The 21,097-nt window shown below is 44.1% G+C and overlaps 1 protein-coding gene across 1 annotated transcript in view; it reads right to left on the bottom strand.

Annotated features, from left to right (window-relative positions):
• ntmt2 (N-terminal Xaa-Pro-Lys N-methyltransferase) overlaps positions 1 to 14,926 on the bottom strand; it is a gene marked incomplete at both ends in the record, with an annotated part of 62,580 nt that extends 47,654 nt beyond the window's left edge. The window contains one exon of the mRNA XM_084308346.1: positions 14,743 to 14,926. Coding sequence (XP_084164472.1) covers positions 14,743 to 14,926 — 184 coding nt within the window. The remainder of the gene's footprint in view (positions 1 to 14,742) is intronic.
• Positions 14,927 to 21,097: the final 6,171 nt, after the last annotated feature.

Raw genomic sequence — 21,097 nt, 5'->3', positions numbered from 1 at the left:
CTGTTAATCTGTAGACCGTTTTCGCCTAAAGGTACATGTCTAAGTAAATGGAAGATTGCTCCACTTCTGCAAGGTCAATTTGCATGTTCTTGGTATCTAGGAACATCTAGGGACCTGGGGGTATGTATTTCCAGTGTCAGAAATATTGTGTCTGTTACTAGGCTGAGTAAATTGTAATGAAGAAAAGGAGAATATGAATTATGATTTATGATTTTTGCATCTTTGATCATGTTAAATCTGCGGGGAACGAGAAAATGCTCACTGACCTCATTCACCACCTTATTGAGATAATGTGTAAAAAAATCTAAGCAAATGAACCGCGGGAAGATGATTAAACAGAAGGATTTGTAGATACAGTAATTAATGATAATCGAGTTTAATTATAAATTCATATTTGACCTTGAACTTGACCTTGACCTTATTATGGCCAAATCATACATCTATGGATAGGGAAAATGCTCCTCTTTCCAATGGCAGGGTTGTATCTGGATTTAGTAATTTCCTTGCGGTTTTTACGATAATTAGCATTTTCCTATAAATTCGTATTTCCGATAAATCGTATAAAACATCGGTAAAAATAAAAATATACACTTTGACTACTGTTTTTGATAGGGTTATGGTCTTTACTCTTGGCTAATTTTTTTTTTAAACATTAACCTCTTAACATCCAAGGGCCCACATGTGGACGATTCTTTGCCTCTAGTGGCTCGGGTGTGCATTTCTTTTAATACAATAATTTATATAGATGGAATTAAAGCCCTATTTGTTGCCTGTCGATTGCCCTTTCAGGTGACAAAATCCGTTCAGCGGTTCTCGTAAAAGTACACATTACCACCCCCGACTCCCGGGGCTCTAGCTCGTCAATCATTTGGCGATCTTTGCACAGGGTTGTAGCCAATGAGTGTGTCTTTCCAATGATACCCCATGATATGATAATTGGGGATCTAATACGGTCTCTATTGATCGATTTATGATAAAGAAAAGCAGGGTCCCCCTATATGGGGACCTTAAGGCTTAATTAATGGTATAATGAAATGCGCTATTTTATGGTATTTGGTCATGATGATATTGACTTGTTTTTAGATATGTAGAATATGGATTTGTTGTATTGGACTTTTGCTTTATGTGTTGTTTATGTTATTTGTATTTATACAATGGCATGCAAATTTCTTGATTCTGATTGTCTGAAACAGTCAAGTTAGACATGGTTATTTCTCATAACACACGCTCGTGATCCCAGAACCCGCCCACAACCGAATTACAATCACTCCGCCAGTTCGAGTTTTTAGAAATGAAACCAAGATGGCGGACAATAATCTTTACGAATGGATGTGTTGATAGCGTCATAACGACTCATTCAAAAACGATTCTGTCACGTGGAATGTGTTAGTTGCTTACACAATGTTGGATTATGTAATTGGTTGGTCATGACTCATTGTGGAACAAAATATAAATCGCGGGATGTCTGTTGTTAGATGCCAAAAGGACACTCATTTCACTTAACACTTGGGATGCCCAACCCGAGTTTTCTCGAGTTTACCCCCCGCGGGTTGAATGCCCATAACGAGAATATTCGTTTTTTCTATTTTTTTTTTATTATTAGCGATCTGAATTCATATTTCATCAACCGAGTCTACCGTTGGAAAATCAGCCACCCCAGGCGCTCAGATGTGAAAAAAGCGCCCCTTATCGTCTCCCAGATGGTAATTCACCCTTTTGGATTGGACTCAGTGAAAATGAATGAGAAAAAAGACCCGGACTCCACATTTTACTTCTCACTCATGTAACCGGGGTCGATCAGCTTCATGCTGGACCCTCAGAGCAGCGGGGATTATGTGTTTTTACTGTATACGCGGTGGATCAATAAAAGGATTGATTTTTTCGAATGGCGATCAGGAATTGGAATAATCCATTTGGATACCATCTGATCTCAGGTAAGGAATCTATGTTACCAGTCTTAGGATAATCAGACCCGTTTTCACGGAGATATAAGCTTTTTCTTTTTTTTGTGATATGGCTGTTTGACTCTAAGAGCGATCAGGAACTGAGAGAATTGTTTTTCAGTGCGCGGCACTAGCGTGCACACATACACATATACTATCGATAATCTAGCGTTTATTTGAAAACGATTCATAAATAGGCAGACAAATGACAACGTTCTAGAATATTACAGTACAGGGCGATTATCATGGAATCCTCTTTTTTTCCCGTGAAAACAAGGGGTTTTCTAAATACTATGAAACGGAAATGAACCGATAAAAAAACAATCTGCTTCGACAATGTTGACTGGAAATAGGTCATTGATAATGCAACGGGCAGATTAGACACATAGCCATAATTTAAGACAGAGATTATGCGTTCACAACGCTATCATATTGAGAGAGTATATACAAGTATATACAATATACAAGAGTATATACAAACAAGTTTCTAGGGGTCTTAATAGACCACAAACTCTGCTGGAAACACCATATAAAATATTTGTGTTCAAAGTTAGCGAGAAGTATTGGTATACTGGGCAAGACTAGATATATCCTGAATCAGAAAACTCTATATACATTATATTGCACACTCATTGTACCATATCTATCATATTGTGTTGAAATCTGGGGAAATACTTATAAAAGCAACTTACAAAAGATATGCACACTGCAAAAAAGAGCCATACGGATAGTACATTACGGTAGATATTTAGATCACACAAATAGTCTGTTTGTAAGCAGTCAAACATTAAAATTCATGGACTTAATCAAATTCAAATCTGCACAAATTATGTTTCTGGCAATAAAAAACAAATGACCAAGCAACATTCAAAAAAATTCACGGCTAGAGAGAGTGTTTATAATTTTAGAGGGACATTAGCTACGGTACGTACAACTCTTAAAAGTATGTGCATTGCAGTTTGTGGGGTATCACTCTGGAATGGTCTGGATGCGAATATAAAATTAAGCAAAAATATCAATACATTTAAAGGTAGCTATAAACAAGCACTTATGGACACATATAAGAGAGAGGAGCTTGAGCAGTAATGTGACCCTATTATTTTTTCTCATTTGGATATTTGGATATATAAAAAACTGTACTTTTATTTTATTTTTTATTATTTGTTATATTATTTTTATTTTTATTAAATTATAATGTCAAATATTGTAAGGAAGGGGCAGGGCTTGATAAGTTGTTTTACTTCCCCCTGTTCCTTCTCGAACACTTATTGTATGGAAATAGTCTTTGACTATTTACCTTTTTGTTTTTTAAACTTGTTTTATGTTTATATGTTCGAGACAAATAAAAATCAAATCAAATCAAATCAAATCATTGAAGTGGGTGGTGGCATTTAACCACGTTTTACCATGTTAATGGCCGGTAATCAAAGTGTTAATAACATTTTCAATCAATCCAATAACACACGCTCACTACCTTCCTGCACCCCACTAAAACACTGCACACCTTTACCCCTTTGGGACGTTTTCTGTCCCATGTACTTTACATGTAATATATATATATTTACTTATGAATTTCTTTTACATTTTTCTTATGAATACCATTATTAACTTCTGTCCTCAACATACATATAAAATATTCATTCATTTTCAGGATTTTAATCCCTTAAATACCAGTTTGTGTGATTGAAGCGTGGCTTATTTTCAAGACAAAAAACACTAAGGGTTAATTATTTTCCATCCCATAAATGCTAATGTCATTTTTTTTGGGGTGGGATTATGAGAGCCTGGAGTGTCGAAGATTGGCAAAAAAATTAGTTTGATACATACAAATGTTTTGTGCAGTGACACAGTGTATAAAACACTGCACACGTTGACCCCTTTGGTAAAAAGAAACGTCCCTATTGGCTCCCATGTTAAACAAGTTTTTTGAAAACGACGCCATTGCAGATTGAATTTAGATTTTTATAATTTCTTTCATCTAGGCCCCTTTATGGGCATTTACATATGCATGATTACAAATTTTTTTCAAGATGCCCGCATTGCGTCATCTATTTCCGGCGGCCACAGCTTGTGTGTTTACTGCTTATATCCTGCAATGCCGTTCAAAAAATATTTGTATCTAAAATGATTTTATGAATGTTTTATGGAGGTCTTAGTGTGGTGTGCATGCATGTGTTGAGAAATTAATGTGTGTGCATGTGGTCATTTGCAGCCATTATGTGAAAATGGCTAGTACACAGTAATGTACTGTACTAGTAATGCTAGTACAGTAATGGCTAGTTTTCACATAATGGCTGCAAATGACCACATGCACACACATTAATTTCTCAACACACACATGTACACCACAATATTCACGCGGATCGGAATCACGGCGCGCCCGTGGGACACTTTTCCGTTTCGGCGAGTTTATTCCACGCTTTCGACTTTCCTTTTCTAAGCATTTTCGGGGCTACATACGAATGAGTAAAAGTTGCGGGACGCCCAGATGTCTCCACGATAGAAAGCTCGCGTGGATCCCATAATAGGCTCACTTAATACAGCGTTTCTAAAATCACGTGACATTTTCAGGGTTGCGAGCCGACCTTTTCCCCTCGTTTTCGATGATGGAAGTGATTTAGGAAAAGCTTCGGCACGCCGAGAGGTACCCGTGGAATCTCGCGAGGATCGGGGCAATATTCGGCCCGTGGGAGCAGTCACGGGTTAATACAATTTTCAGAGTGCAGAGGGGAGGTGTGCAGAGGGGATGCCAGACAAATTATTCTGCTCACAGCCCCGTTTTAAACTTTTAAGGTGTGGCAGTCAGCTCGAATCTGATTGGCTAGTATCGGTTTTGGACTCTACATACATGAATCACATGGTTGAGGCTGGAGAAAGACACCTACAGTACCCCCTGCCTCTCCTCTAGCTGCAGTGAGCATAGTGAGTCTGACAGTGTGTTAGAGAGAGTGAGAAGGAGAAGAGGGAGACATTTAAAAAAAAATATAACACAGATGCACAGATGAAAAAGAATGTAAACTATATTAAAAAAAAATTATATATATATATATATATATATATTTTTTTTTTCATATTTCATATTTGATATTAATTCATATTTTGATAGGGAGGCCTGGCTTCCGTTGGCTTCCATAAGGATTCGCCACTGGTGTTATGAGAATTAGAGCATGCCTAGGGGGGTCTAACGACCCTCGGCTGCGCCTCGGGCCTAACAACCACCCCTAGGCATGCTCTAATTCTCATAACACACTCCTGCGCATAATGTAATGCTTAAATGTTGGTCAGAACATCGGGGACCATGCTGGAAATAAGTGTTGTCACTTTTGCATGTCATCCCTTGGATTTGTTATGTCTTTGGATCCATAAATAAAATCAATCAATCAATCAATACATTTGAAAAAGAAACGCAACATTAATTAATACGGACTGTATTGATCTATTTATGACGTGAAATTGTTCTCTGCCCGGTAGCTAGAGTTTTAAAGGCGATATTTCACTTCAGTAGACCTTGTAAAAAATCAGCAGTCTTATCTAAAGTCAAATACAAGTAAGCTAGTAATTCTTCTGTAATATATTACTGTATTTAATTTATTTTTTTTTTTAGCTAAAGTTGCCATTTTCAAATTATGAGTATAGGAACTATTTCTCGCTTGAGGTCTAGTTTGACCAACTGTCAATTTCTCACAAGGATGTTTAGAATCTTTCCTCCAGCAAGGCAGCAGGTAACCACGGTAACCACAGCATTCAATGCAAGGCAAAGATACACAGCACACTCAAATTACAACAAATGTACTGGATCTGCTTTTATTTTTCAAAGGTCATAAATCTGTGAAGACACATGAAATGCCCAACAAACATACTTTTGACTCAGAATTTTTGTCTGATTTATTGGAATATGCACAGCAGTAGTTGTGAGTGAATGAGGATCCTGACACCTGGGAGCAGGGCCGCCTGGGAGAAATGCGAGGCCCTGTGCGAGATTTAAACGTGAGCCCCCCCCCCCCCCCCCCCCCCCCCACCCCCCTAAAGGTAAAAAAAAGAATTATATAATATATATATATTATTTTTTTATACAGTCAACATATTCTTAAATAATAGCGCTGCCCGAGGCTGGGCATACAGTCAACATATTCTTAAATAATAGCGCTGCCCGAGGCTGGGCATGATACAGTCAACTGTCAATTATAGAGAGAGAGAGAGAGAGAGAGAGAGAGAGAGAGAGAGAGAGAGAGAGAGAGAGAGAGAGAGAGAGAGAGAGAGAGAGAGAGAGAGAGAGAGAGAGAGAGAGAGAGAGAGAGAGAGAGAGAGAGAGAGAGACTTACAAAGAGCCCCTTTTGTCAACTCATAATGAAACTGGCTGACATCTCACACTCTGACATCACAAACCCTAGCCAGCCTCAGAAGATTAGACCTAACCAAATTATAACCAAAGAAAAAGATAAATACATTACGTATTGGAATCAACTCACACAATCACAACACAAATTAGAAACATATTTGGCCCTAAACAGACAGTATACTGTGGCAGACTACCTCAGCACAGTAACTGATAAGAATCTAAGAAAGAATCTGACAAGGTACAGACTGAGTGACCATGGTTTGGCGATAGAGAAGGGCAGACACAGACAGACCTGGCTGCCCAGAGAGGAGAGGCTGTGCTGTCTTTGTGATGAGGGAGCCGTAGAGACAGAACTACACTTCCTAACACAATGTGAAAATTACAGAAATATTAGGGAGGAATTCTTTCCAAAAATTGAAATAATTTCCCCAGAATTCCAAAGTATGACAGAAGTGCAGAAATTGCCATTCCTCCTGGGGGAACAGAAAGAATGTGCAGTTTTAGCTGCAAAATATGTCAATTCATGTCACAAGAAAAGGGACAACCAGTAGGACACATATACTGTATATACTGTACATGTACCATGTTTTACTCACTGCACCATCTCCTTTATTTCTTTTGATCTTATATTGTTTGCTGTTTATGTCATAATTGTGCTTTGGCAACATTTGTGAAATTTCATGCCAATAAAGCTTTTTTAATTGAATTGAGAGAGAAATGCGTCTAGAGAGAGAGAGAAAGAGAGAGAGAGAGAGAGAGAGAGAGAGAGAGAGAGAGAGAGAGAGAGAGAGAGAGAGAGAGAGAGAGAGAGAGACAGGTGGGTGTAGCGAGAGAGACCATGGCGGGTGGGTGTAGCGAGAGAGAGACCACGGCGGGTGGGTGTAGCGAGAGAGAGAGAGAGAGAGAGAGAGAGAGAGAGAGAGAGAGAGAGAGGCGGGTGGGTGGGTGTAGCGAGAGAGAGAGAGCAAGAGAGAGAGAGGCGGGTGGGTGTAGCGAGAGAGAGAGAGAGACCACGGCGGGTGGGTGTAGCGAGAGAGAGAGAGACCACGGCGGGTGGGTGTAGCGAGAGAGAGACCACAGCGGGAACAGAATAGATTGCTTGAAAAACTCACCCTAACGCAGATTCACTGGCAAAGTTGGAAGGAGACGACATCGACGCATTTTCATACCGTGGAGATGGAAAAGTTAGCTAGCGTTAGCTAACACTAGTTAGCCTTTAGCTAAGCTACTAGCCAACATGGCTAGCCCGACTGAACCACATGTTAGCACCCGCTAACGTAGCTAACGCTAGTTAGCCTTTAGCTAAGCTACTAGCCGACATGGCTAGTACCACATGTTAGCACTCGCTAACGTAGCTAACGCTAGTTAGCCTTTAGCTAAGCTACTAGCCGACATGGCTAGCCCGACTGAACCACACGTTAGCACTTAGATAACGTAGCGAAAGCTAACTAGCTGTCCCTGCCTTTAGCTAAACCTGACTGAACTTTCTAACATGCAACAACTTTCATCTTCAGTCCATCTGCCAAACGACCGTCCTCTTCGTCTTGGCTGGCATAACCTCCAATGCTGCACGCGCGAAATAGTCAGACGCTACCTTACCTGTAACCCCTCCCCTCATTGAAACCAATAGTATCTGCTGCAGAGGCTCAGAGCTCCAATAGTGTATCTGCAGAGCCGTAGAGCCAGGAACAAGTCAGACACATTCTACAAACGTGTCTAATGTGAAATATATAAGCATATAAGCAAAACTAGATTTTAGGTCTGTGATGAAAAAGGGCCTCGCGGGAAGGGGGGCCTCGCAAAAAAAATTTAAATAAAAAAGAATTATAAAAAAATTATAATTTTTTTTTTTTTTTTGAGGCCCCCCTTCCCGCGAGGCCTGGGAGGAATGGTGGTGTTGACAGCAGATGACATTGATAGCAGTGGTCACTTGTTTACTTGTAGATGACTTTACATAGAGAGGTCAGACTGCTGAAACCTATTCTACTGAAGTGAAATATCCCTTTAACATTCTGTATACCCCCCTGTATAAGATTACCAGGGGGCCAGCGGTCAGTCATCCTCCTGCAGCTGTCCAGGTCCAGTCACCTTGTCCAGGTTGTCCACACCTCCCTGGCTGTTGTCCAGGAGGACGGCTGGCTTCCAGGCCTCACCATCAACCATCTCAGCCATTTTGGGCAGTGTTCCTGTTTTTGGAAGAACAACAATGTTGATGAGAAGGTCTCTCTCCTTGTTGATGAGAAGGTATCTCTCCTTGTTGATGAGAAGGTCTCTCTCTCCTTGTTGATGAGAAGGTCTCTCTCTCCTTGTTGATGAGAAGGTCTCTCTCCTTGTTGATGAGAAGGTCTCTCTCTCTCCTTGTTGATGAGAAGGTATCTCTCCTTGTTGATGAGAAGGTCTCTCTCCTCCTTGTTGATGAGAAGGTCTCTCTCTTCTTGTTGATGAGAAGGTCTCTCTCCTCCTTGTTGATGAGAAGGTATCTCTCTTCTTGTTGATGAGAAGGTCTCTCTCTCTCCTTGTTGATGAGAAGGTATCTCTCCTTGTTGATGAGAAGGTCTCTCTCCTCCTTGTTGATGAGAAGGTCTCTCTCTCCTTGTTGATGAGAAGGTCTCTCTCTCCTTGTTGATGAGAAGGTATCTCTCTCCTTGTTGATGAGAAGGTCTCTCTCTCTCCTTGTTGATGAGAAGGTCTCTCTCCTTGTTGATGAGAAGGTCTCTCTCTCCTTGTTCATGAGAAGGTCTCTCTCCTTGTTGATGAGAAGGTCTCTCTCTCCTTGTTGATGAGAAGGTCTCTCTCCTTGTTGATGAGAAGGTCTCTCTCCTTGTTGATGAGAAGGTCTCTCTCTCCTTGTTGATGAGAAGGTCTCTCTCTCCTTGTTGATGAGAAGGTCTCTCTCCTTGTTGATAAGAAGGTCTCTCTCTCCTTGTTGATGAGAAGGTCTCTCTCTCATTGTTGATGAGAAGGTTTCTCTCTCCTTGTTGATGAGGTCTCTCTCTCCTTGTTGATGAGAAGGTCTCTCTCTCCTTGTTGATGAGAAGGTCTCTCTCTCTCCTTGTTGATGAGAAGGTCTCTCTCTCCTTGTTGATGAGAAGGTCTCTCTCCTTGTTGATGAGAAGGTGTCTCTCCTCCTTGTTGATGAGAAGGTCTCTCTCCTTGTTGATAAGAAGGTCTCTCTCTCTCCTTGTTGATGAGAAGGTCTCTCTCTCCTTGTTGATGAGAAGGTCTCTCTCCTCCTTGTTGATGAGAAGGTCTCTCTCCTCCTTGTTGATGAGAAGGTCTCTCTCCTTGTTGATAAGAATGTATCTCTCTCCTTGTTGATGAGAAGGTCTCTCTCTCTCCTTGTTGGTTCATGTATTTCTCACTGAGACATAATGTTGATGCGTTCGTGAATGCTTGGGGATTGGGGAATGCAATGTGTACTGTGGGGGAGGAGGGGCTGAACATATGCATTTGAAGGTCAAGTGGGTTTTATGTGCTGAAGGAGTTTTTGCAGGTCTTGTGGGTCCTCGTGGGTCATCATCCTTATGACATTTTATGCTGCCATCCTTCCCTGGTTGTCATATGGTGATGAGGACCATGTTATTTTGCCCCCGCAGAATTGGCCAGGTTCGGCCAGCCATGGTTTTATACCTAACAACACACATAAAAGAGAGCTTCGCTGATGACAAAAAAATGTCAACGTCAAATAGCCAGAGCTGATGAGAGCAGTAGTAAGAGATCAATTAAGATAACCCAAGCAGGAACTGAACTTACTGTAGGTCTCCCTGCACAGCAAGCACCTGACAGAACCTCATTGCTATGACAGCCGTGGCTCACAGCCAACAGCAGTGGCGCTCTGAACCGAGTTTAGGGTTAGGTGTTAAGTGTTTAGTGCTGCCTGCTTAAGGACGTCATGGTGGGCCAGGCGGTGCTTTACACCGTATGATGACTATTGCCTATTGTCTCTCTCTCTCCTTGTTGATGAGAAGGTATCTCTCCTTGTTGATGAGAAGGTCTCTCTCCTCCTTGTTGATGAGAAGGTCTCTCTCTCCTTGTTGATGAGAAGGTCTCTCTCTCCTTGTTGATGAGAAGGTATCTCTCTCCTTGTTGATGAGAAGGTCTCTCTCTCTCCTTGTTGATGAGAAGGTCTCTCTCCTTGTTGATGAGAAGGTCTCTCTCTCCTTGTTCATGAGAAGGTCTCTCTCCTTGTTGATGAGAAGGTCTCTCTCTCCTTGTTGATGAGAAGGTCTCTCTCCTTGTTGATGAGAAGGTCTCTCTCCTTGTTGATGAGAAGGTCTCTCTCTCCTTGTTGATGAGAAGGTCTCTCTCTCCTTGTTGATGAGAAGGTCTCTCTCCTTGTTGATAAGAAGGTCTCTCTCTCCTTGTTGATGAGAAGGTCTCTCTCTCATTGTTGATGAGAAGGTTTCTCTCTCCTTGTTGATGAGGTCTCTCTCTCCTTGTTGATGAGAAGGTCTCTCTCTCCTTGTTGATGAGAAGGTCTCTCTCTCTCCTTGTTGATGAGAAGGTCTCTCTCTCCTTGTTGATGAGAAGGTCTCTCTCCTTGTTGATGAGAAGGTGTCTCTCCTCCTTGTTGATGAGAAGGTCTCTCTCCTTGTTGATAAGAAGGTCTCTCTCTCTCCTTGTTGATGAGAAGGTCTCTCTCTCCTTGTTGATGAGAAGGTCTCTCTCCTCCTTGTTGATGAGAAGGTCTCTCTCCTCCTTGTTGATGAGAAGGTCTCTCTCCTTGTTGATAAGAATGTATCTCTCTCCTTGTTGATGAGAAGGTCTCTCTCTCTCCTTGTTGGTTCATGTATTTCTCACTGAGACATAATGTTGATGCGTTCGTGAATGCTTGGGGATTGGGGAATGCAATGTGTACTGTGGGGGAGGAGGGGCTGAACATATGCATTTGAAGGTCAAGTGGGTTTTATGTGCTGAAGGAGTTTTTGGGGTGTGTGTGTGTGTGCGTGTGCGTGTGTGTGTGTGAGTGTGTGGGTGTGTGTGTGTGTGTGTGTGTGTGCGGGTGAGTGTGTGGGTGTGTGTGTTGTTTTTATGAAGATGCCGTGAGTTTGTTGTGTCTCTACTGACTGTTTTTAGTTGACATGTTTTAATAAAGAACATCAAAAGTCAAAGTCAAAGTCTCCTTGTTGATGAGAAGGTCTCTCTCTCCTTGTTGATGAGAAGGTCTCTCTCCTTGTTGATGAGAAGGTCTCTCTCCTTGTTGATGAGAAGGTCTCTCTCCTCCTTGTTGATGAGAAGGTCTCTCGCTCCTTGTTGATGAGAAGGTCTCTCTCTCCTTGTTGATGAGAAGGTATCTCTCCTTGTTGATGAGAAGGTGTCTCTCTCCTCCTTGTTGATGAGAAGGTCTCTCTCCTTGTTGATGAGAAGGTCTCTCTCTCCTCCTTGTTGATGAGAAGGTCTCTCTCCTTGTTGATGAGAAGGTCTCTCTCCTTGTTGATGAGAAGGTCTCTCTCTCCTTGTTGATGAGAAGGTATCTCTCTCTCCTTGTTGATGAGAAGGTCTCTCTCCTTGTTGATGAGAAGGTCTCTCTCCTTGTTGATGAGAAGGTCTCTCTCTCCTTGTTCATGAGGTCTCTCTCTCCTTGTTGATGAGAAGGTCTCTCTCTCCTTGTTGATGAGAAGGTCTCTCTCCTCCTTGTTGATGAGACGGTCTCTCTCCTCCTTGTTGATGAGAAGGTCTCTCTCCTCCTTGTTGCATTACAGATGTGAAAATAAAAGATTCACCTCTGAATGGAACCAGTTGCTCATCCACTGTTACTTCAGGCCCAGGGTTGTAGAGGTCTGGCAGACAGCTCTCTGATTGGCAGACAGCTCTCTGATTGGCCGTCAGTTTGTCTCGCACAAGTCTTGCAGGTCTTGACTCATCATCAAATTGTAGCATTCTTGAGAAAGTGTGAAAGTCTTTCAGTGGCGCCGCCCGTAGCACGTAAAATTGCCCTTCCATTCTAGACTAGATGTAGCCTCAGGAGCTATATACACCTGTTAAGATTAGCAGCCCTGTGTACAGTATGGAGGCACGCAGGTACATTTTCCAGGTGTCACCCAATGTACATAGATCCTACACATTTGTCACCCCCAGGATGATTTTTTTCGATGGCCAGGCAACGGGCGACTGCAGGTCTTGTGGGTCCTCGTGGGTCATCATCCTTATGACATTTTATGCTGCCATCCTTCCCTGGTTGTCATATGGTGATGAGGACCATGTTATTTTGCCCCCGCAGAATTGGCCAGGTTCGGCCAGCCATGGTTTTATACCTAACAACACACATAAAAGAGAGCTTCGCTGATGACAAAAAAATGTCAACGTCAAATAGCCAGAGCTGATGAGAGCAGTAGTAAGAGATCAATTAAGATAACCCAAGCAGGAACTGAACTTACTGTAGGTCTCCCTGCACAGCAAGCACCTGACAGAACCTCATTGCTATGACAGCCGTGGCTCACAGCCAACAGCAGTGGCGCTCTGAACCGAGTTTAGGGTTAGGTGTTAAGTGTTTAGTGCTGCCTGCTTAAGGACGTCATGGTGGGCCAGGCGGTGCTTTACACCGTATGATGACTATTGCCATGACGTGGATAGCAGCGTCCGAATCCCGGCAGTGATATCTCAGAGTTGACCTCCTGATGGCGCCGCGGGCTAAGGGCGGCTATAACATTTAATGCTGTGGATTAATCCAGCTTGTGATCTTTCTCATATATCAGCCGCCCTTCTCCCTCCCATATTTCACTCATCTACACCATCTAATAAAGCAAGAATGACAAAGATGTCTGCGGCAGTTTTGGCTGCCAAACGCCCACCGAGATGGCTTTCTACAGGGCCCTCCCGAAACAGAGACCGTGGCGGAGAGATGGTATAAACAGCAGAGCGGTTTATTGAAGAGGTGGCAAGATGGTATGAGCCAGAGCAGATGGGACCTTGTCATGACCTCAATGTGTCTAATTAGCTTGACTCAGGGCTGCTTAAACCAGCCACACCCACACCATAATGTAATGAAAAGACATTTCTCTCTTTTCTGCATACAGGCATGGTAATATCAACCAATACTGCCTATAATGTACAGTATGGTCGAATCAGGTGCATCTTGGTGGCTTAGTAGGAAACAACGCATACAGTAGGCCTACCACTTCTTGGTTCCCCTATGTATGTATAACCAAAGTGTAGCAAGGCATAGCGTACATATATAGCCAGCAGGTCTACAGTACCATGTACTCACAACACTGTGTATTTTAATCTGGCTTGTAACGTTTGCCACATGTTATACGCTCTCTCTCTCCTATCCTCTCTACTACTGTGCATACTGTGCGTACTACTGTGTTACTGCGTTCAGTAATCAAGCAGTAGTGCCATGAATAATGTAGGATAAATATGTAAAAAGTAAACAAAACAAAACAGAAAACCTGAAATCTGTGAAAAAAGTGAAAGAAGGGGAGATTCAGTCCAGCAGCAGGTTGCATAATGCAGTGAAACATGCTAAATAAAATCTCAAGTTCACATATTATCACCTAACCTGGGTCAGTATCATCTAACCCTGACTGACTGACTGACTGACTGACTGACTGACTGACTGACTGACTGACTGACTGACTGACTGACTGACTGACTGACTGACTGACTGACTGACCCAGACTGAACCCTGCTTTCAGAGCATCCACCATATCTTCTGTAGAGCTTTCTGCTCAGTGGTGGTGTACTGGCAGCAGTGAAGAGCAGGGGTGTAAAGTACTTGAGTAATTGTACTTCGTTACAATAGTACTTAAGTACTGTTTTTGGGGATTTGTGCTTTACTCAATTACATTTCAGAGAAAAAATACATACTTTTTACTCCTTACATTTAAAATGCAGACCTACAAAGTACAAAGTACAAATCTTGCCGGTCCAACAATTTTAATTAGTATATTTGTTTCTCTGGCCGAACAAACGTTAACGTTATTAATCCTGCGGCCGCGCTTTATTTAAAAACAGCCAATCAAATCCCCATCAATGGAAAATTAACCCGCCCATACCCATGCTGATTGGTCCTTGTGCAAGACTAGAAAGCGGGGATTGACTTTTACTTGAGTACGATTTTGAGACAGTACCCATACTTTCACTTAAGTATAATTTCTGGGTACTTTTTACACCCCTGGTGAAGAGGGGTACGCTGAAACTCAGAAGAGGAAGCAGATATACTACGAACTCACAGGTGGGGTATAATGTAAACACTACAGCAGAAGTGCTAGATTAACAGCAGGTGAAACCAAACGGCACAAGTTTCGACATGTTAAATGACAACAACACATAAAACCAAATAACGATACATGCATACTGCTGTAGCACTGCACCAATCAGTCACCGTACGCTAAATCTCACTGCTCCTGCACACCCCCCTGTCACATCGTAGGCTCCCCTCTGAGGGATGGAGTGCTGAAGTAACCCACAGGACACACGGGGGCCTCTGGGTACACAGAGGCACTCTGAACACCTTACCCAGGGGCATCTTTTCCAACAGGTACGTGTAGCTGACGTAGAAGTCGGTCCTCAGCGCATGCTGGGCGTGGAAGGACATGCTGTGGCGAGACATGGCGTCGTCCTCCGACCTCCGGCGGTCCTGGATCACCCGGTGGGCTCCGTACTCAATGTTAGGCTCTGATTGGGTAACCGACACCTCCATTTTAGGCTCCATTTCAACAGTATTGTAGCCTAGTGAGCTGTGACCCCGCGTAGTACACCGGTACAGTTATCCTTTATGACTGGAGCGTCAGTGTAGAGAGAGTGTAACGCACACTGTGTGTTAAAACAGTGTCTCTGACGATATTGCTTCAGCTGCTGCTATATCTGTGGTGGCCCCGGCCAGTAGGGTCCCTGCCAGCTCCCCTGAAAAGTGACGGGCGGAGATCGGTTTTCCCACGGGGCGGCGCTCGAAACGACACTTTGGACGCACCGCGGATCCACTCGCTCAGAGCATCGACGTCGGAGAGAGAGAGAGAGAGAGAGAGAGAGAGAAAGCGTGCAAGATAGGTGATATCCCTTTCCAGGGAGAGACCCTCTCCTTCAGGACCATGCAGGCATGCAGAGGAGAAACCGAGCTTCCTCTCCATGGCCACAAATAACCAAGAGTGGCCATACAGTATGTCTCTCTGCCAGGCCTTTACCGCCATATAATATGGCTGCTATAATTAGTGACATCTTCTCATTTCTGTATACACAGGAGGGTTCCCGTTTCGTGTACAGCGACATGAAGCGTTACAGAGCGGGGCTCCCTGCCATCTATAAGGATGAGAAGAGAGCATTTGCATGCATGTGCCCGGCACATGGCGAAGGCACACTTGATCTCCAAAGCCCTCTGACATTATGCTGCCTTTCCCCTCATACTAACAGAAAGGTCATCTAAGAAAAACACTAAAGACTTACGGGTATTTGGACATTCACGTCCCTGCATTGTTTATAATTACACAATGGGTTTTTCAACAGGTTTCATAGGGGTCGTGTGACGCATGTAAAGCATTGTGGCGGTTTTAAATTCAAGTACGGAGGGAAAAGAAGAAAGTACAACTCCAAACTCAACTCCAAACTCAACTCCAAACTTAACTCCAAACTCAACTCCAAACTCAACTCCAAACTCAGCTCCAAACTCAGCTCCAAACTCAACTACAAACTCAACTACAAACTCAGCTCCAAATTCAACTCCAAACTCAACTCCAAACTCAACTCCAAACTCAACTACAAACTCAACTCAAAACTCAACTCCAAACTCAACTCAAAACTCAACTCCAAACTCAACTCCAAACTCAGCTCCAAATTCAACTCCAAATTCAACTCCAAACTCAACTCCAAACTCAACTCCAAACTCAACTCCAAACTCAACTCCAAACTCAACTCCAAATTCAACTCCAAACTCAGCTCCAAACTCAACTCCAAACTCAACTCCAAAACTCAACTCCAAACTCAATTCCAAACTCAACTCCAAACTCAACTCCAAACTCAACTCCAAACTCAGCTCCAAACTCAGCTCCAAACTCAGCTCCAAACTCAACTCCAAACTCAACTCCAAACTCAACTCCAAACTCAGCTCCAAACTCAGCTCCAAACTCAACTCCAAACTCAACTCCAAACTCAGCTCCAAACTCAGCTCCAAACTCAACTCCAAACTCAACTCCAAACTCAGCTCCAAACTCAACTCCAAACTCAACTCCAAACTCAACTACAAACTCAACTCCAAACTCAACTCCAAACTCAACTCCAAATTCAACTCCAAAACTCAACTCCACTGACTTGCTCTCTGCTTATAGTTGCCGGCTGAAGCGTCACCCCGGCAGCGTGTTCGTTTCTGCCGCCTCTGCATACTGTAGCCGACGTACTGCCCGTATGTAGGTCACTCACTCCAACGGAACTATTTGCAGACATGTACAGTCTCACAGCCAGCCCTTCCCCAGAGCTTTGATATTCCTATTTTTATATTGGCACCGTTTACATTGAGAATAATTTAGGGATTCAATTAAAACTACATTTTTGACACACAAAAAGCCGATAGCTGTGTTGGCAGAACCGTGCCAGGGGACTGCCAAACCAAACAGCACCTCGGGGACCATCCGCGGTCCCCACACCTCACGTTTAGAGACAGTGGTCTGAACTGTATGCACGGGCATATGGAACATCCATCTCTACTCTATACCCACCAGTCAGTCTGACTATAATTGAAATACATTAGGACGGTGGGGTTATGCCCAGTACACTGGGGTTCTGCTGCAGGGGAGAGAGAGAGCAGCGTCAGGGTTAGTTAATTGGTACAGGTGTTACGTGTCGACTAATTATAGTAGCACGCTGGACCTGGATAGAAGGCTTTTTGACACACACACACACACACACACACACACGCTGACAAGGAGGAGTGGGGAGAGGCTGTGTCAGAAATGCTGGCTTGATCTGTGTGTATGTAGACCGGCCCTATGTTTGTTATGAGTGTCAAGCAGTGTGGTATTATATTGTGCATGCGTGTGCGTAAATTAAAGCGCGATGCATTTGAGAAGCAAACCCACCACGCTGTGTTGGGTAGAGAACCGGCCCGGGGGGCAACAGACTTCACTGTTCCAACTTTCCAAGTTCTGGTCCACTGTCCACTGTTTTCTATAGCCTGCTACAGAGATTCTTATCCTCTTCCATGTCAAGGACCCATGGGTTGTTATTTGTTTTATTTTATTCAACCTTTATTTAACATTCTTACTTTCAATGATGGCCTGGCGAGAGGACAAAAGGTCCCCTCGAAGGGTAAACAGGGGAAGGGGCCAAAAATAAATAAATAGAAAAGAGACAGATGGTACATACATCACAGAGGTAAGGGAAATAATTCAAACACGCATCAAAACAAACAATCAAATAAAATCACAAAGAGGCATACATGAAGCAGGATGGTCAAATGACAGTTAAAAGGCTGGGTGACAGTAAATAACTCTGCAATAGAGTGCTTAAAAGTAGTGAGGGGGATCAATTTGTCCATTTTCAAAGTATTTTGCATCTCGTTCCGATGCTGCTTCTCTGCATCTCTGTTACACTTTTTGCTGCAGAGTCAAGTCAAGAGTCACATTATTGTCCCATCAGCTGGGAGATTTGTCTTGGGCTTACACCCACACTACAGCCACAGACACATACACACACACATGACGCAACTGACTCCAAACAGAGGAGATAAACAATGTAAAAGATACAGTAAAGTACCTGCACAGCAGGAGGTCTGGCAACACATAATATATAGAATAGTATACCCAAATATCGGTTATCGATTATCGATAATATAACAACCAAATATCAGTTATTCGATAATTGCCGGCCATTTATCTGGCAATATTTAAAGGTTTAACTGAGAAACGTTTATGCCCTATACCACTGCCCTCTACCACTGCCCTATACCACTGCCCTGGTATAGGGCAGACGGCATCCCCCGGAGGTCCTTGGGAACTGCAAACTCAACGACATTGTGCTTGATGGAAGACATAGGGTCCCTCTCCAACATCATCCCGGTACCGGAGTCTGGAGACCTGCGGCTAAGCCGGATAACTATCGCGGCATCAGCCGGACCTGTATCATTGCAAAGATGTTCAACCGCATGATATTAACCGGATTCGGGATGCCATCGACCCCCACCTGAGGAACAATCAAAATGGCTTCAGAGAGGGAAGGACCACCGTAGCCCCCGATCCTGGCCTTAAGGAGGATCATCGAGGAGGTGAAAAAGAACGACCTTACAGCGGTTCTCCATTTCATTGACTTCAGGAAAGCTTTTGATTCAATACACAGAGGTGTGCTGGTGAAAATCCTTAAAGCAGCTTACGTGGTCCCTCCTCCTAACCTGCTCCGGGCTATAGAGGCCATGTACAGGGACACGAGAACCAAGGTGGTAACCCCAGACGGTGACAGTGAGGAGTTTGACATCCACTCAGGGGTGCTGCAAGGGGACACTCTTGCCCCCGTTCTCTTCACTGTAGCCCTGGACTACGCGCTTAGGAAAGCCATTACTGAGCGGGAGCAAGAGCTGGGATTCACAATCACACCCCGGAAGTCCAGAAGAAACACTGCTGTAGTCCTGGCAGACCTGGATTATGCAGATGACATCTGCCTGATGTGTGACCGTGTGGAGCAGGCTCAGGAGCTCTTGAACAGAGTGGAGGCAGAATGCGCCAGGGTTGAAGACTGAGGTCATTACTTATAACATCCCCCTGGACCATCCACCTCTCAGCATAGCAGGAGGCAATGCTCTGGCAGAGGTCAGTGACTTCAAATACCTGGGTTCCTGGGTCAACTCAATAGAGCGGGACCTTAAGGTGAGGAAGGCACTGGCATGGAGGGCCCTGACTGGCATGAATAGCGTGTGGAAATAATGTAAACACTACAGCAGAAGTACTAGATTAACAGCAGGTGAAACCAAACGGCACAAGTTTCAAAATGTTACACAGAAAACCAACAACGAACGATACATGCCACTGCACCAATCAGTCACCGTACGCTGAATCTCACTGCTCCTGCACACCCCCTGTCACATCGGAGGCTACCCTGTGAGGGATGGAGTGCTGAACTAACCCACGGGACACACGGGAGCCTCTGGGGCCTCTGAACCCTTACCCAGGGGCATCTTTTCCAACAGGTGCGTGTAGCTGACGTCAAAGTCGGTCCTCAGCGCACGCTCTGCATGGAAGGACATGCTGTGGCGAGACATGTAGTCGTCCTCCGACCTCCGGCGATCCTTGTTCACCCGGTGCGCTCCGTACTCAATGTTAGGCTCTGATTGGGTAACCGACACCTCCATTTTACAACAGTATTGTAGCCTAGTGAGCTGTGACACCGCGTAGTACACCGGTACAGTTATCCTTTATGACTGGAGCGTCAGTGTAGAGAGAGTGTAATGCACACTGCAGTGTCTCTGACGATAGTGCTTCAGCTGCTGCTATATCCGTGGTGGCCGGGCCGGTAGTGTCCCTGCCAGCTCCCCTGAAAAGTGATCGGCGGAGATTGGTTTCCCACGTGGCGGCGCTCGAAACTACCCTATACCACCTCCCTATACCACCTCCTTATACCACCTCCTTATACCACCTCCTTATACCACCTCCCTATACCACTTCCTTATACCACCACCCTATACCACTTCCTTATACCACCTCCTTATACCACCACCATATACCACCTCCCTATACCACCTCCCTATACCACTTCCTTATACCACCTCCCTATACCACCACCATATACCACTTCCTTATACCACCGCCCTATACCACCACCTTATACCACCCCCCTATACCACTTCCTTATACCACCACCCTATACCACCTCCCTATACCACTTCCTTATACCACCTCCCTATACCACTTCCTTATACCACCTCCATATACCACTTCCTTATACCACCGCCCTATACCACCTCCTTATACCACCTCCTTATACCACCTCCCTATACCACTTCCTTATACCACCACCCTATACCACCTCCCTATACCACTTCCTTATACCACCGCCCTATACCACCTCCATATACCACTTCCTTATACCACCTCCTTATACCACCTCCCTATACCACTTCCTTATACCACCTCCCTATACCACTTCCTTATACCACCTCCTTATACCACCTCCTTATACCACCTCCCTATACCACTTCCTTATACCACCGCCCTATACCACCTCCATATACCACTTCCTTATACCACCGCCCTATACCACCTCCTTATACCACCTCCTTATACCACCACCCTATACCACTTCCTTATACCACCACCCTATACCACCTCCCTATACCACTTCCTTATACCACCGCCCTATACCACCTCCATATACCACCTCCTTATACCACCTCCCTATACCACCTCCCTATACCACCTCCTTATACCACCTCCCTATACCACCGCCCTATACCACCTCCTTATACCACTTCCTTATACCACCTCCTTATACCACCTCCTTATACCACTTCCTTATACCACCTCCTTATACCACCTCCTTATACCACCTCCCTATACCACCTCCTTATACCACCTCCTTATACCACCTCCTTATACCACCTCCCTATACCACTTCCTTATACCACCTCCTTATACCACCTCCTTATACCACCTCCCTATACCACCTCCTTATACCACCTCCTTATACCACCTCCTTATACCACCTCCTTATACCACTTCCTTATACCACCTCCCTATACCACCTCCTTATACCACCTCCTTATACCACCTCCCTATACCACCTCCCTATACCACCTCCTTATACCACTTCCTTATACCACCTCCCTATACCACCTCCCTATACCACCTCCTTATACCACTTCCTTATACCACCTCCCTATACCACCTCCCTATACCAC

This window comes from Notolepis coatsorum (assembly GCF_963971535.1).
Source record: "Notolepis coatsorum genome assembly, chromosome: 2".
NCBI classification, from domain to species: Eukaryota; Metazoa; Chordata; class Actinopteri; order Aulopiformes; family Paralepididae; genus Notolepis; species Notolepis coatsorum.
Note: the sequence above shows the minus strand (reverse complement) of the source record. Positions and strands in the feature narration are given on the sequence as shown.